Source organism: Brachionichthys hirsutus, chromosome 12, assembly GCF_040956055.1.
Source record: "Brachionichthys hirsutus isolate HB-005 chromosome 12, CSIRO-AGI_Bhir_v1, whole genome shotgun sequence".
Lineage (NCBI taxonomy): Eukaryota > Metazoa > Chordata > Actinopteri > Lophiiformes > Brachionichthyidae > Brachionichthys > Brachionichthys hirsutus.
Genome location: NC_090908.1, coordinates 11,835,320 through 11,849,191, shown reverse-complemented (window position 1 = coordinate 11,849,191; position 13,872 = coordinate 11,835,320). Strand labels below are relative to the sequence as shown.

The 13,872-nt window shown below is 53.8% G+C and overlaps 3 protein-coding genes across 3 annotated transcripts; 2 read left to right on the top strand and 1 right to left on the bottom strand.

Moving 5' to 3' along the window:
* The first annotated feature begins 242 nt into the window (after positions 1 to 242).
* xpo4 (exportin 4) lies at positions 243 to 9,475 on the top strand. The gene is given in 19 exon segments (XM_068745957.1): positions 243 to 248; positions 307 to 464; positions 3,864 to 4,038; positions 4,131 to 4,286; positions 4,288 to 4,308; positions 4,399 to 4,541; positions 4,659 to 4,804; positions 5,229 to 5,406; positions 5,531 to 5,690; positions 5,780 to 5,949; positions 6,038 to 6,212; positions 6,293 to 6,499; positions 6,578 to 6,664; positions 6,741 to 6,921; positions 6,994 to 7,115; positions 7,215 to 7,345; positions 7,503 to 7,620; positions 7,787 to 7,879; positions 8,119 to 9,475. Coding segments are annotated over 19 exon segments (2,625 nt in total). The 3' UTR covers positions 8,317 to 9,475.
* A 1,813-nt stretch (positions 9,476 to 11,288) lies between these two features.
* eef1akmt1 (EEF1A lysine methyltransferase 1) lies at positions 11,289 to 12,831 on the top strand. The gene is made up of 4 exons (XM_068746196.1): positions 11,289 to 11,414; positions 11,501 to 11,583; positions 11,686 to 11,975; positions 12,060 to 12,831. Exons 2-4 carry the CDS (start codon positions 11,504 to 11,506, stop codon positions 12,191 to 12,193), a joined length of 504 nt encoding a protein of 167 aa, XP_068602297.1. The 5' UTR covers positions 11,289 to 11,414; positions 11,501 to 11,503; the 3' UTR covers positions 12,194 to 12,831.
* A 73-nt stretch (positions 12,832 to 12,904) lies between these two features.
* il17d (interleukin 17d) lies at positions 12,905 to 13,702 on the bottom strand. Its single transcript, XM_068746195.1, has 2 exons — positions 13,340 to 13,702; positions 12,905 to 13,255 (listed from the first exon to the last, which is right to left on the bottom strand). The coding sequence occupies exons 1-2, from the start codon at positions 13,648 to 13,650 to the stop codon at positions 12,925 to 12,927; spliced, it is 642 nt and encodes a 213-aa protein (XP_068602296.1). The 5' UTR covers positions 13,651 to 13,702; the 3' UTR covers positions 12,905 to 12,924.
* Positions 13,703 to 13,872: the final 170 nt, after the last annotated feature.

Genomic DNA, 13,872 nt, shown 5'->3' with positions numbered 1-13,872 from the left:
TTTGAATATGGACAAAGACAAAACATAGACACATGTAGCACAAGTATCTGATGCTTGCATTATAGCGCTTATAGCTGAAGCTAATTTGCAGCACCTGTCATGCTGCAAGTCATGATTCACAATCATGACTTTTCTCCTTTAAACTGACAGCAACTTGAAGCAAAAGGAGGAGCCGATGAAACGGCTCGACGGCCTCGTGATCCGACCCAAACCTTTCTGGGCTTCTTCTCCTGTCCCGTGAAATGATCGTAATTCAAGCCGACGCTACGAGACTGGGTGCGTCAAACTGGTCTCCTGTCGTTGCAGGTGCACAGGAAGATTCGGGAGGACTCGGACATGGCCCAGGACTCCCTGCAGTGCCTGGCCCAGCTGGCCTCCATGCACGGGCCCGTCTTCCCAGACGAGAGTGCCCAGGTCTCCTACCTGGCCCACCTCGTGGAGGGTCTGCTCAACATGATCAACGGGTCAGTGTGCCGTGCAGTCGGGGGGGGGGGGGGGGGGTTAGTTCAAGCTAGTGGCGGGGGCAACGGCGGATGGTTTCCCCCCGCCACTGTACACCTGTAGCCCCCCCGAAATTTACTACAGGTGTTCATGTTCCCTTTAGCCCATTTATGCTAAATACTCATTAGCATGGCAAGAAACACTTGGATGGTTAGCGTTTAGCGCTTAGCGCTGCAGTGTCCGGATTAAAGAGATGTTTCCTGGTAAATAAAACTTCATTCTGCAGTGGCCTTGGCTCTAGTCTCAGCAGCCGGCTATCTCCACGATGCCGTGTCTTGTTTTTAATCCAGAGACTCAACAAAGCGACGAGGCCGATGTCAGCAGTCTGAGTCACTCTGTGCCGTTTCTGCTCTATTTACTGGAAGTAATTGTTGAGTCTGTGTTTCTAATGGCCTCCGCGCCCCGCGTGGGGAACCGGCTGCAGAGGGACGAGCTCGACTTCCAGCTCAGTAGCGAATGGAATTAAACGGGGAACCGTCCCGGGTTCCTCCGGAGCCGCCGACGCTTACGGGCGGAGGAATACGGAGCCGACGAGACGGTTGAAGGAGGAGTGAGAAAACGTCTCGATTAGAAATCCTGTATTCTGATTTCTATCGTTTACAAGCAGAAGGGTCATGGATCAAAAAAAACAGAATGTGATTTTGGAAATATGAAACAGAAATATGAGAGATTATAAATCTACACGCCTCGCATTTTTCTTATTATTTGTGTGTTCGCAGTTATAAATTATGTTGCAGATCAATTATATGAAATGGATTTACATAGAAAATCAGAAATATGATTGCCGGTAGATTAAATGCAGAACAAAAGCCAACATTTCTAGTCGGATACATTTTTGTATCTAAAATGTAATCAAATGCTAAAAATTACACATTAAAATTTTCTAAATTGTGCAAGACAGGAATATAAAGTTCCGATTCTAAAACAGTTCTGTATTTTCCTCATGTCATATTAGATCAATAAAATGGATAAAGCTGTTAAAGAGCATCGAATACATTTTGAAGCCCCCCCCCCCCCCCCCAACTGTGATTTGATGCGAGTCGTTTTGACTGTTGTAATCATCACAGTGAGCGTGGCGTTCTGGCCTCCTGACAACAGTCGGCTCCTGCGCTTCTTTTAGCGCCGCACAATTACTGTCGACGGCGTTTCTTAAATGATTAAAGCAATTATAAATCAGCAGCAGCAGAATTAACCCAGAATAAACCCGTCTTTAGTGCGCTTTATTTTGAAGAGGCTCCCTGACCCCCAACTTAAATACTAAAAGCTTTGCCAATTTCCCTCAAATGTAATTTCCTCAGCGATCGGTTTGTAAAGTGCCCCCCCCCCATCCCATCATCTCAGACTGATGGCAAACAAACGGGTGAATCAGAAAACGCTCCGTGTGGATTCATTTCATCTTGATTTTTATCGCTGATTCCCTTTGAATCGCTGCGTACGGACGATAAAGAACGCCGGGACCCCCTCGGGACCCCCTCGGGACGCCCTCGGGACGCCGTCGGGACCCCGTCGGGACCCCCGTCGGGACCCCCTCGGGACCCCCTCGGGACCCCCTCGGGACGCGGTTCTGCCATCGACCTTGTCAGGCTGCGCTGACAAACGGCGTTTAGTCTGAGCCGGCGCATCGATTGCTGTCGTGCGCTGCCGGGAAGCGGCGCGTGTTTTTCGGGATGCATTAGGAGAGATTACTGCTCTGTTTTTAGCAGCTGGGCGAGGCAGCAGAGGGGCGGAGCCTCACGGCCTTTATTTCAAGGTGTCCGAACAACATTTTGCTTCTGCCGGAGATTAATCTGATGATTTATTCCTTCGGCCGATAATACGTGGGGGAATAAAATAATTCAGATGTTTGAAGCAACCGCACAGAAATAAAAGATTAACAGATTTATTATCATTAAATCTGTGTGACTTCCTAAAAAAAATCAACGCAAAGCACTGCAGGGATCAAAACATTTCCTCAAAGGTTTTTGTTTTCGGTCGGAGATCCTTAGAATAAAATGCAGGTTGTGTTTGGTGAGTCAAACGGCCTGAAACCAATTAGATTTTTGTTTCTCTCCAGATCCAATAAAAGATCATAAAAATATAACGACTCTGAGACCAAACAACGTTCTGTGTTTGAATTTACGTCATCCATTAACAGACATTTAGACGATGCACTGTTTTAATCACGTGGCTTTATTTAAGGTGGCAGAAAGTAGGTCCGAGGTTTTTGTGAAAGGGGGGTGTTGTGTTCCCCAAAGCGGTTCTGATCTGAATTAAGGGGCCGCATGTATAAATAACTGAGAGGCGCACACATGCTTGTTGTTGTACCATGTAATCCAGCGAGGAAGTCTCTCTCTCTCTCTCTCTCTCTCTCTCTCTCTTCTCTCTCTCTCTCTCTCTCTCTCTCTCTCTCTCGCTCTGTCTGTAATCACCTATTCTTGGAGCTTTTTTTTTTTCCAATTGCCTCATCGGAAAGCCACGCGGAGAGGGACGGCCGATCTGCAACGATTGAACGGTTCTGCTCGCAATTTAGCTCCGTCTGATGGGGGGGGGGGGGGGGGGTTAGCGCGGCCTCTCACGGGCCGGGCAGCCTCACCCAGAGGTGTGTCCCTTCAGGTCAAAGTCAGGAGCTGAGGAGTAGAAACGGAACACAGGTTTGGATTTTAAGATTTAAGAACATGGACATATTAGCACATTAGCGTAGCCACGGCGTTCGTGTTAGCAAGCTGGCATGATGCCAGACCACCGCGGACGTTAAATAATCCCCATTAAATGTAACGCTTTCGTATTCATAGTTGTCGTATTTCCCGTTTTCCGATGACGATGTCCACGCTGCGACTCGAACCGTCCAGATGTTTGAGAATCCGTCCAGATGTTTTAGAATCCATCCAGATGTTTTAGAATCCGTCGCTTCAAGCTTCACGGTCGATCGTGACGGTTAAAAGGAAGAACTATCTTCTCGTCTCTACGAGGCAGGAATTACTATAAAAGCTGAATTTGGATGCAGCTGTGGAAAATTATTTGGGGGGGGGGTCGAGTTGGGTTTCGGTTCGGGATCGATTTTCATGCCTGTTTCCAAACCTCGGCCTTCGGCGGGTAAACTGGAAAATGACCCGAGTTCAGCCTCGAGTTGGAAAGATCCGTCTCTCGGCCAAACACGCAGGTCGGAATCGAAGATGGAAAAAAGAGGCCGTTTGGACTTCTCTTCTGACCCGAGACGTTCTGATGTTCCGTGCGTTTGAAAACCCAAAACATGTCGGCGTCTCAGAGGCGCGTCCCGTGCGGACTGACCTTCCGTCCCTCTTCCTCGGAGCGTTCCTTTCCATCAGAACCGCGACCCGCTCGGCTCCGGCCTCCGGCTCACGCTTTGTCGTCGGCGTTCCCAGGATCGAGATCGAGGACTCGGAGGCGGTGGGCGTGTCCAGCATCGTCTCCAATCTGATCACCATGTTTCCCCGGAGCACCCTGACGGCGCTGCCCAGCGACCTCTTCACCTCCTTCATCAACTGCCTCACGCTGCTCACCTGCTCGTTTGGGCGCAGCGCCGCCCTGGAGGAGGTGGTGAGTAGTCCGGATCGGCGTCGCAGCTGCTTTTCCGCACATCTCCAGGAACGTCTCGCCGTCTGTCCGTCCCCCCCCCCCCCCCCCCCCAGCTGGACAAGGACGACATGGTTTACATGGAGGCCTACGACAAGCTGCTGGAGTCGTGGCTGACGCTCGTCCAGGACGAGGAGCATTTCCCCCGCGGCTGCTTCGTCCAGCCGGCGGTCCAGGTCTTCAACTCCTACATCCAGTGCCACCTGGCGGCCCCCCGACGGCACGCGGAACCTGGTGAGACGGCCGTCCGCTCCTCGCTCGGGTCGGTCGGTCGGTCGGCGGGGCTTCAGCGCTCACTCGCCTCCTCTCTCTCCCGCCGGCCAGTCGCTGAACGGCATCGCGTCCCACGACGAGGACGAGATCAACGAGCTGCAGGAGGACGACCGGGATCTGTTCTCCGATCAGCTGTCCAGCATCGGGATGCTGGGGCGAGTGGCCGCCGACCACTGCATCCCGCTCCTCACCAGGTGAGCGACGCCGCCGCTATCAGACCCCTCCCCCCCACCGTGTCTGACGCCTGTCATGTGACCTCCCCCCCCCACCGTGTCTGACGCCTGTCATGTGACCTCGTCGTCCCCCCGCAGCCTGCTGGAGGACCGCGTGACGCGGCTGCACGGGCAGCTCCAGCGGACCCAGCAGCGCCTGATGTCCTCGTCTGGCCTCGGCTCGGCGGACCGGAAGGTTCTGGACGACCTCTACGAGGACATCCACTGGCTCATACTGGTCTCAGGTGTGTGTACTTATACTGCGTTTAGCGTTTGGAGGTACTTCCTGTTAATACTGACGAGGTTCTCTCCTCTTTAGGATCCGACGCCGGTCCAACAGACGCTCGTTTCTAGTCCTCACAAATGACTTTTCCACTTTATTCCACTTTATTTTTAAACGAGACAGAGGCGCCGGTCTCCGCCCACATCTGCGGCTTTCGTTTTAATGAAATGTCTGAACCGGCTTCGTTAAAGACGGGCGACGCCGTCCGGGGAGACTCCTCGCCGTTAATTTAGCGTTCGGGCTCCGGAACCGCCCTTTAACAAGCTAGCGTCAGCGTTTCGTAATGTTTGAGTGAAGGCTTAATATTTAGTTTTACTATGTTGTCGCCCGTTTTCGGCGTTAGATCTGCGTCCGTAACGAGAGGTCTCACTCTGTCCGTTCTCCAGGGTATCTGCTCGCGGACGACGCCCAGGGGGAAACCCCGCTGATCCCCTCGGAGGTGATGGAGTTCTCCATCAAACACTCCACGGAAGTGGACATCAACACCACGCTGCAGATCCTCGGCTCGCCGGGGGAGAAGGCCTCGTCCATTCCGGGCTGCAACCGCACCGACTCGGTCATCAGGTAGCGCTCGCTTCGCCAGCTCGACTCGCCAGAACCCCCCGGGGGGGGGCGCGGTTAAACCTCGGTTCTGATGGGTGGGAACGGAACGAAGGACGACACAACGAACGCCCGTTTCGCGTGGCAGGCTGCTGTCGGCGGTGCTGCGGACGTCGGAGGTGGAGTCCCGGGCGACCAGGGCGAGCCTGACGGAGCTGCTCAGTCCACAAATGGGGAAGGACATCGTCTGGTTCCTCAGGCGCTGGGCCAAGACGTACCTGCTGGTGGACGAGAAGCTGTACGAGCAGGTGGGAGGGGAGCGCCGCGCGGCCCGTCGGTCTGTCGGATAAGCCCCGCCCCTCCCCCCCGCCTCATCTCCTCCTTCGTCTGTTCTCAGATCAGCATCCCGCTCAACACGGCGTTCGGCGCCGAGACGGAGGGGGCGCAGTGGATTGTGGGATATCTCCTGGAGAAGGTGATCAACAACCTGTCCGTGTGGAGCTCGGAGCCGGAGCTGGCCAACGACACGGTGGAGCTGCTGGTGACGCTGGTGGAGAAGCGGGAGAGGTGAGGCCCCCCCCCGCCCCCCTCCCGGTTTAAATCAAGAGCCTGTCACGTCTCTAACCCCCCCCCCCCCCCCCCCCCGTGTGCTCAGGGCCAACATCGTGGTTCAGTGCGAGAGCTGGTGGAACCTGGCCAAGCAGTTCGCCCGCCGCAGCCCCCCCCTCCACCTGCTGTCCAGCTCCCTGCAGCGGTCGCTGATGAAGGCTCTGGTCCTGGGGGGCTTCGCTCACATGGACTCTGACACCAAGCAGCAGTACTGGGCCGAGGTAACGTCGGCAGCGCGACGCCACGCGGGACTCTGGTCCATCCAGCCCGGTCTGACCCCCCCCGACCCCCGTCCGTCCAGGTGTTCCAGCCCCTCCAGCAGCGTTTCCTGAACCTCATCAACCAGGAGAACTTCGCTCAGATCAGCCAGGAGGAAGCCGTCAAACGGGAAATCGTGGCCACGTTGGAGGCGCTGTGCGGCATCGCCGAGGCGACGCAGATCGACAACGTGGCCTCGCTCTTCTCCTTCCTCATGGACTTCCTGTCCAGCTGCATCGGCCTCATGGAGGTACAAGAGCGGGATCCGTTCCTGTTACCGTAGCGACGGCTTTCACCCGTTCACGTTTCCTCTTGTGCCGCCGCTCAGGTCTACAGCAACACGCCCGAAACCGTCAACCTCATCATCGAGGTGTTTGTGGAAGTGGCTCACAAGCAGATCTGTTACCTGGGCGAGGTGAGTGGCGACGCACCCGGGGGGGGGGGGTGGGGGGGGGGTTCCTCGGACTCTAATGGATCCTCTCCTCGTCCAGACGAAGTCCATGAAGCTGTACGAGGCGTGCCTGACGCTGCTGCAGGTCTACTCCAAGAACAACCAGAGCAGGAAGCGGAACGACGCGGCGGCGGAGGAGGACCAGTACCAGGACCTGCTGCTCATCATGGAGCTGCTCACCAACCTGCTCTCCAAGGAGTTCATCGACTTCAGCGACACGGGTGAGGCGGCCGCCGCGGCGGGGGGGGGGGGCGGGGTCACAGTGACCTTCTCTTAACGCTGCTGCGTTCCAGACGACGTCTTCAGAAGCCAAGAGCAGGGAACGCCGGCGTCCAGTCGGACGGTGTCGGCGGCAGACGTGGTTCTCTACGGCGTCAACATCGTCCTCCCGCTCATGTCTCAGGACCTGCTGAAGGTGAAGCGGCGCCCACCGTGTCCGCCCGGGGGGGGGGGGGTCTGGGGTGACGCCCCGTTCTGACGCTGGTTTTTTTTTTCTTCGTCCGCTGCGTTCCAGTTCCCCTCCCTGTGTAACCAGTACTACAAGCTCATCACCTTCATCTGCGAGATCTTCCCCGAGAAGATCCCGCAGCTGCCGGAGGACCTCTTCAAGAGCCTCATGTTCTCCCTGGAGCTGGGCATGACCTCGTATCCTCCAAACGTCACTCCTTTTAATGGGATTTGAACCGACGCACACATTAAGGGGGGGACGGGGGGACGTTTGCTTCATAGATCGTATTTCTGCGACAAACGGAAACTAACGCTCGTGCGTTTCGGCGTCTGCTCCCTTAACGCCCGTGTTCAGGATGAGCTCGGAGATCAGCCAGCTGTGTCTGGAAGCGTTGTCTCCTCTGGCTGAGCAGTGTGCGAAAAACCAGGAAAAGGACACGCCCCTCTTCATCGCCACCCGACACTTCCTCAAGGTAGGGGAGGGTGGGGGGGCTTCACCAGCAATTAAACCCGAAAAGGTGTTTCCACTCTACACATTAATATTCGCTCGTGAGAAAGGAAGTGGAACTCACTTCTGATCCTTGAACCGTGGAACCGCCGGAGCTCTTTTAGAGTAACGCGCTTCCTGTCTCCGCCCAGCTGGTGTTCGACATGCTGGTCCTGCAGAAGCACAACGCCGAGATGACGGTGGCCGCCGGAGAGGCGCTCTACACGCTCGTGTGCCTGCATCAGGTGAGCGACCCCCCCCCGAACGCACCGTCCGGATCCGGCTTCAAAGTGCAACAGAAGGAATGAGCTCTTTATTAGTGAAACCCTGGCCTCTGGTGGCCGTTCTGTGTCGTAGCGCAAAACGGCTGAACTGAAAGTATAGATTAAAAAAATAAAAGAAAGGAAGGTGTGGGATTTAGTTTCAACTTTATTTCATACATAAACTTTATTAAATACATAGTTCTTAATGTATTTAATATTAGGCGGAGTACTCGGAGCTCGTGGAGACCCTGCTCTCGTCCCAGAGGGACGCCGTCATCTACCAGCGACTGGCCGACGCCTTCAACAAGCTGACGGCCAGCAGCACGCCGCCCACCATGGACCGCAAGCAGAAGGTGGCCTTCCTCAAGAGCCTGGAGGAGTTCGTGGCCAACGTGGGCGGCCTGCTCTGCGTGAAATAACCTCTGGAAACCGGCGTGGGCCCAAATCATCGGGTTTTTTGCAGAGCAACCAATCAAAGGCCGCCTTGCTCCCCCCCCCCCCCCACAGAACTATGGGTAGAGAAGATAACTCGACGCGTCTGAGGAACTAGCCGTCTCTACCTGCTGGGGGGGGGGGGGGGGTCCATCTCACGACCGAATTTGTACCCTGTTTTCATTTCCTCCAGTTTTAAGAACAGGTTTTACTCCCCGCCAGTTACAAGACTAGCCCCGCCCCTTAATGGCGACGATGTAATCATGGAGACAGAACTGCGGAGCGGATGGACTCGGGTCGGAGCAGCCTGCCCTGTTGACTGAAATGATGGAGTGCTGGTCGTCATGACGACAGGGGTGGAGCAGCAGCAGCTGATGACGTGGCTCCCCGCGTATCGCGCGATGAACCAATGAGCTGCAGAGTCGGCTTCGTTGTGGCGTCGCCATAGTAGGATTCATAAGGTCGCTTCCGTCTCGATGCAAAACACACTTTTAACAGTTTGTGCTCGTTCACACACACACACACACACACACACACACACAACCTTTCCCAGAGTGCCTTTGGTTTGCTGATTGTTCAGATTGTGCGTGTCGGTCGCATGCATCGACTGACGACAAACTCCGCCCGTCTTTTGCCGAGAACACAGAGGGATGCGCACAAGCAAAAACTGTTGCCATGACAACCAAGGAATGGCCAGTCACACGGCACAGGGAGGGGCGTTTGTTGGCATGGCAATGAGAGGAAAACCAAAATCAGATTGTTTCACTCAAGGATGTGTACATATATAAATAAAGGATGTTGAATCAGAAACCGGGACGGATTCAGGCAGACGCTCCGCCTGTAAGGCGGCGGTGAGGGCTGCGTGAGCTCAGCTGAAGAGGTTCTGTTTCTCGGCTCGGATCGTACCCTGGCGTCTCGCCCCCGATGGTTGGCAGGTTCATTCCGGTTGTATTTTTCTACTGCACGCATCGCTACCCCATCGCTCCTCGGCACACTGGAATGAAGACTGATTTCAAGGACAGCAATAACAAACCAAATAAAAGGAACAGAGCCACTCGCGGAAGCATTTCCGACGGCGGCGGAAACCTCGTTCAGAGCGCCGTTCTGGGTGTTGTAGAACGGCTGTTTTGTTAATGAAGTGTAAAAGTGTACATAAACTTGTTGTATAAAAAGTTCTGGCCTCTGCGTTTTCCTTCCCGTGTTCTCAACTTATTGATCTTAACTTTTGCTGCTGTCATTTTGAAGTTAAGCCTGCTTAACCCAGTTTACAGGAGCAGCTCAAAAACACTCAAACTATTTTATTTCAGAAAATGTAAACTATTTTAAACTTAAATATTGCTAACTTTTTTATTTAATCTTTGCTTACAGAAAAAAAATCTCAACTTTAAAATATTTAATGTCGAGTTTCACTAACCTATTTTGATTTTGCTCTATTTTCAATTAAATATGGGGCCTTTAATTGTTTTAATAATTTTTCTATTTATATTTCAGCAAAGCGTTTCTAATTTTGGAAACCTCTTCGCGTCTCTATCGAGTAAAAAAATAATAATACTGTGAATACAAGATTCACCTGCTACCAATTGATGCTGCTAAAATGGCTGATTGAAACAGGGAAATAATAAATGTCATTGAGGGAAAAGAGGGAAAGATCAGGAGTTCTGAAAGGGAAAAAACATTTCTTTTTTGTTCTCTGCATAAATTAAATATAAATACAAAAGCAAAAAATGTGTTCAAACAGTGCAGCATTAGACTAAAAATACATATAGTATACAATACACTTGTGCAAAAGCATTAAATAAAAAAGTTTTACATCTTTATTTTTATTTATGTTTCCGCCAATATTCCAAAAATATTTTTTTTTAATTTTAATTATATACTGTAATAAAAAGGCAGCATTAAATAGTTTCTGTTAAGTCCGGACACTAAAGTTTATCTTCAGAATAATCAGTGGACTAACTGACTGAATATCGATTTTACTTTAGTCTCTTATTGATCCTTGTGAGACAAACAGAACGGGCGGGGCAGCGGGCTAGCTTGTAGCGAGTGGGACGGTTCACCAGGGGAAATGGTAGTTCATTAAAAAAAACATGAATCGGTGCTTTTCTCACAATTACAGTGATTAACTCGACATGTTTCTACAAGGTATGTTAGAACAGCAGTAATATACTGATTGGTGTCCTCAGCTAGCTGTGCGGCTAACTAGCGGTAGCAGGGAGGAGTCAGTGAACGACTCAGTGGGGAAGAAGAATCATGACTCATGAGTCAGTAAAGTGAATCACGGGTTTTGAACGATTCGTTCAGGAACCGCACAACACTAGTCTGCACTGAGGATCTGAGGAGGTAGGTGCAGAGCTGCGCTCGTCCGCATATAATATCATTTGGGCACTCAAATATATATAAATTCATGGCGAAATTGTTTACGTTTATGTTAAAGAGTCAGCGTGTACGGGGAGACCCGTGAAAAACGCGTTCTGTGTCTGTTAGCAAGTCGCTGTGAGAGCTAGCTAAAACATCTCGTGTTTCGCTTGCTAGCAGGCGACCGATGAGCGACGCGCGCACGGGAGACGAGGCTGCATGTGTGACGAGGACGTTTTATTTTCTATTATTTGTGCAGAATTGCCAGTAAACCGCTTCCGGTGGTCGGCGCCGTTTCCCGGTCCTTTCTTCACGCAGTACAGCAAACAGAGAACGCGACGCGGAGATCACTGGGGTTAACGGACGTGGCCCAAATCAACGTTGCTCTCATGATGAACAGAGGCGCACCCGTTACGCTTGTTGTCAATTAGCGAGACAGTCACGTCGCTGTCACTACAACTCCCAGCGTGCAGCGCGTCTTATTGTTAAACGAGTATTACTGAACTGAAAGTCCCATTGATTTTTAGAAAAAACTGTAGATATTAAGAAGAAAAAAATAAAATAAATAATAATAATAGTGATGAGTGACGTCGGCAGTGACGTCGACAGCGACGACGGGCCCCCCCGGCTGTCGGCTCACAGCCTGGCCGCCCTGCAGGAGGTCTACGACGAGGCCAGGAGGAGCCTCCGCTCCGTCCAGGTGTCCGCGGGAGCCGTGGAAGAGGACTGGGTGAGTCCATGTCCTCCCGTCGTGTCTCCGCGTCCCCGCGTCCCCGTCCACGTCCACGTGATGGATGGATTCGTGTGTCCCAACAGCGAATGAGCCAGTTCTGGTACAGCGACGCGACGGCGACCCGGTTAGCGGAGGAGGCGGTGCGAGAAGCCGGGGATGGAGGCAGGTAAAACACGCACGCACACGCACACACACGCACGCACGCAGTGCGGTGGCCCCGCCCCCCTCCCAGGACCGTAAGGCGCATCACCTGCTTCCGTGCGCGCAGGATCGCGTGTTTGAGCGCTCCGAGCGTCTACCGGAAGCTGAAGCAGGGCACGGTGGCCGGTTCGGAGCGCGTGACCGCCACGGTGTTCGAGTACGACCGCCGCTTCGCCGTGCACGGCGACGACTTCGTCTTCTACGACTACAACGAGCCGCTGGCCCTCGGAGCCGGCGTGGCCCCCCGGAGCTTCGACATCGTGCTCGCCGACCCGCCGTACCTGTCGGGGGCGTGTCTGAGGGCCGTGGCCAAAACCATCAACTACCTGAGCAAAGCCAAAGTGCTGCTCTGCACAGGTGAGAGGAGGGCGGAGCCCCCCCCGCAGTCTGTGCATGCCCCGCCTCTTTCTGTTCACTTCCTGCCACGCCCCTTCCGCACAGGTGCCACCATGGAGGATCTCGCCAAAGAGCTCCTGGGGGTCGAGAGGTGCGCGTTCACGCCGACGCACGACCGCAACGTGTCCAACGAGTTCTGCTGTTACGTCAACTATCCGTCTCGCCTGCTGTCCTGCTGACGGGTCCCGATGAGGGGGGGCCAGTGCGGGTCCTGGATCCTTGTGGACCCTTGTGGACTCGGTCTAACCTGCTGGGTTTTGATGGGGGGGGGGGGGGTGCAGGTCCTGGATCCTAGTGGACCCTTGTGGACTCGGTCTAACCTGCTGGGTTTCGATGAGGGGCGGTGCAGGTCCTGGATCCTAGTGGACCCTTGTGGACTCGGTCTAACCTGCTGGGTTTCTGAGAGTCCTCGGAGAACGGGCTGATGTTGCGGTGAGTTCAGTTTTACTCTTTGAATAAGTTTGTCTTTTGGGCGTTGGTGGTTCCGTTTCTACTCACACTGGACAGAATACTCAGGAGAAGCATTTAGAACGAACAAAAGTATTATGTCGATGATGTATTGTAAAAATATCCGCTGACATCGTCGCATCAAAATGCAAAATAAAGTTTTTAAATACAGCCGTTGTGTTTTTTTGCTCTGAGATTAGATGTAATTTTCTGAATGATATGTACGGTCGTCTGGAGTATTTATATTGTGGAATGAAAACATTCCAGGTTTCTCCGGATTAGAGCCGCTGAATTAAATAACCTTCTTTCTGTAGATGTATATAATGTTCTGTATCATCATACTGATGACAAATAAGATTTATTTGGACCAAGTTAAACTCAAAAAGCTTCAGACATGCAAGGTTCTGTATTTCCCTGCAGAAGTCCTGGTTGTGGCCGCTAGGCGGCGGTGTTCTGGATTCTTTCAGACCTTCTTGCGCGCGGAGATCCTTCTCGCTTTGGGTCCGGTTCGGTCCTGGAGGCTCGGCCTGCCGTTCCGGTTCTGGCCGCCTCGCGGCTCCTCCGGCTGCAGCGGCACGCAGGTGCATCCCACCGCCACGGACACGTAGATCTCCACGTACGAGTGGCGGCCCCCGACGCACGAACCCGTTCTCTTCAGGACGACCGACGGCGCGTAAACCGGAACGCTGCGGTACCGGAGGTTCTCCTCCCCGCGGGGGCCGATCAGGCAGCCCGTACACAGGCAGAACGCCTCGGGGATGTACCGGGGGTACCGGGTCAGGTTGTGGGACATCCTGAAACACGGACGTTCAGACAAATGCGTTTCATTCATAAATCGGTATCCGGTAAATGTCGCCGGATGAGCCGCAGCCGCTCACCTGTACGCCCACGGGGAGACGCTGAGCAGGTTGACGGGGAGGCGGGTCTTCCTGTCGGTCCGGGACCGGGACCGAGCGGTGATCGGGCAGGACGCGTTGAGCTTGTCCTGCGGCTCCAGCTGCAGCGCGTGGTGGAACGCGCTCATCACGCCGACCGAGAGGCGTCCGAACATCTGCTCCAGGACCTCCTCCGGTAAGTCCAGGCAAGACCGGACCCGGGCAGCCTTCTTCGGTACCCGGTCCACCCCGGCGGACCGGTCCAGCAGCAGCGCGGCCGCGTAAAGGAGCAACAGGACGCGGATCCGAAACATCTCTGTGCGCGTAACGCGGTGTGGCGCGGTGCGTGAATTCTGGACTTTTCTCGGTTAGATGATCGGAGCCGGAGTGACGCGCTTCTCTTCTGTCATAATCCGGTGAAGTGATGGAAGCTTCTGGAGAACCGGCAGGAAGCCGGTCCGCAGTCCTGGCTCGGAAGCCGCGGCGGAGGAACGCATCCAGCCAGGGAGGGGGGGGGGGGGTCATTTCTGGCAGGA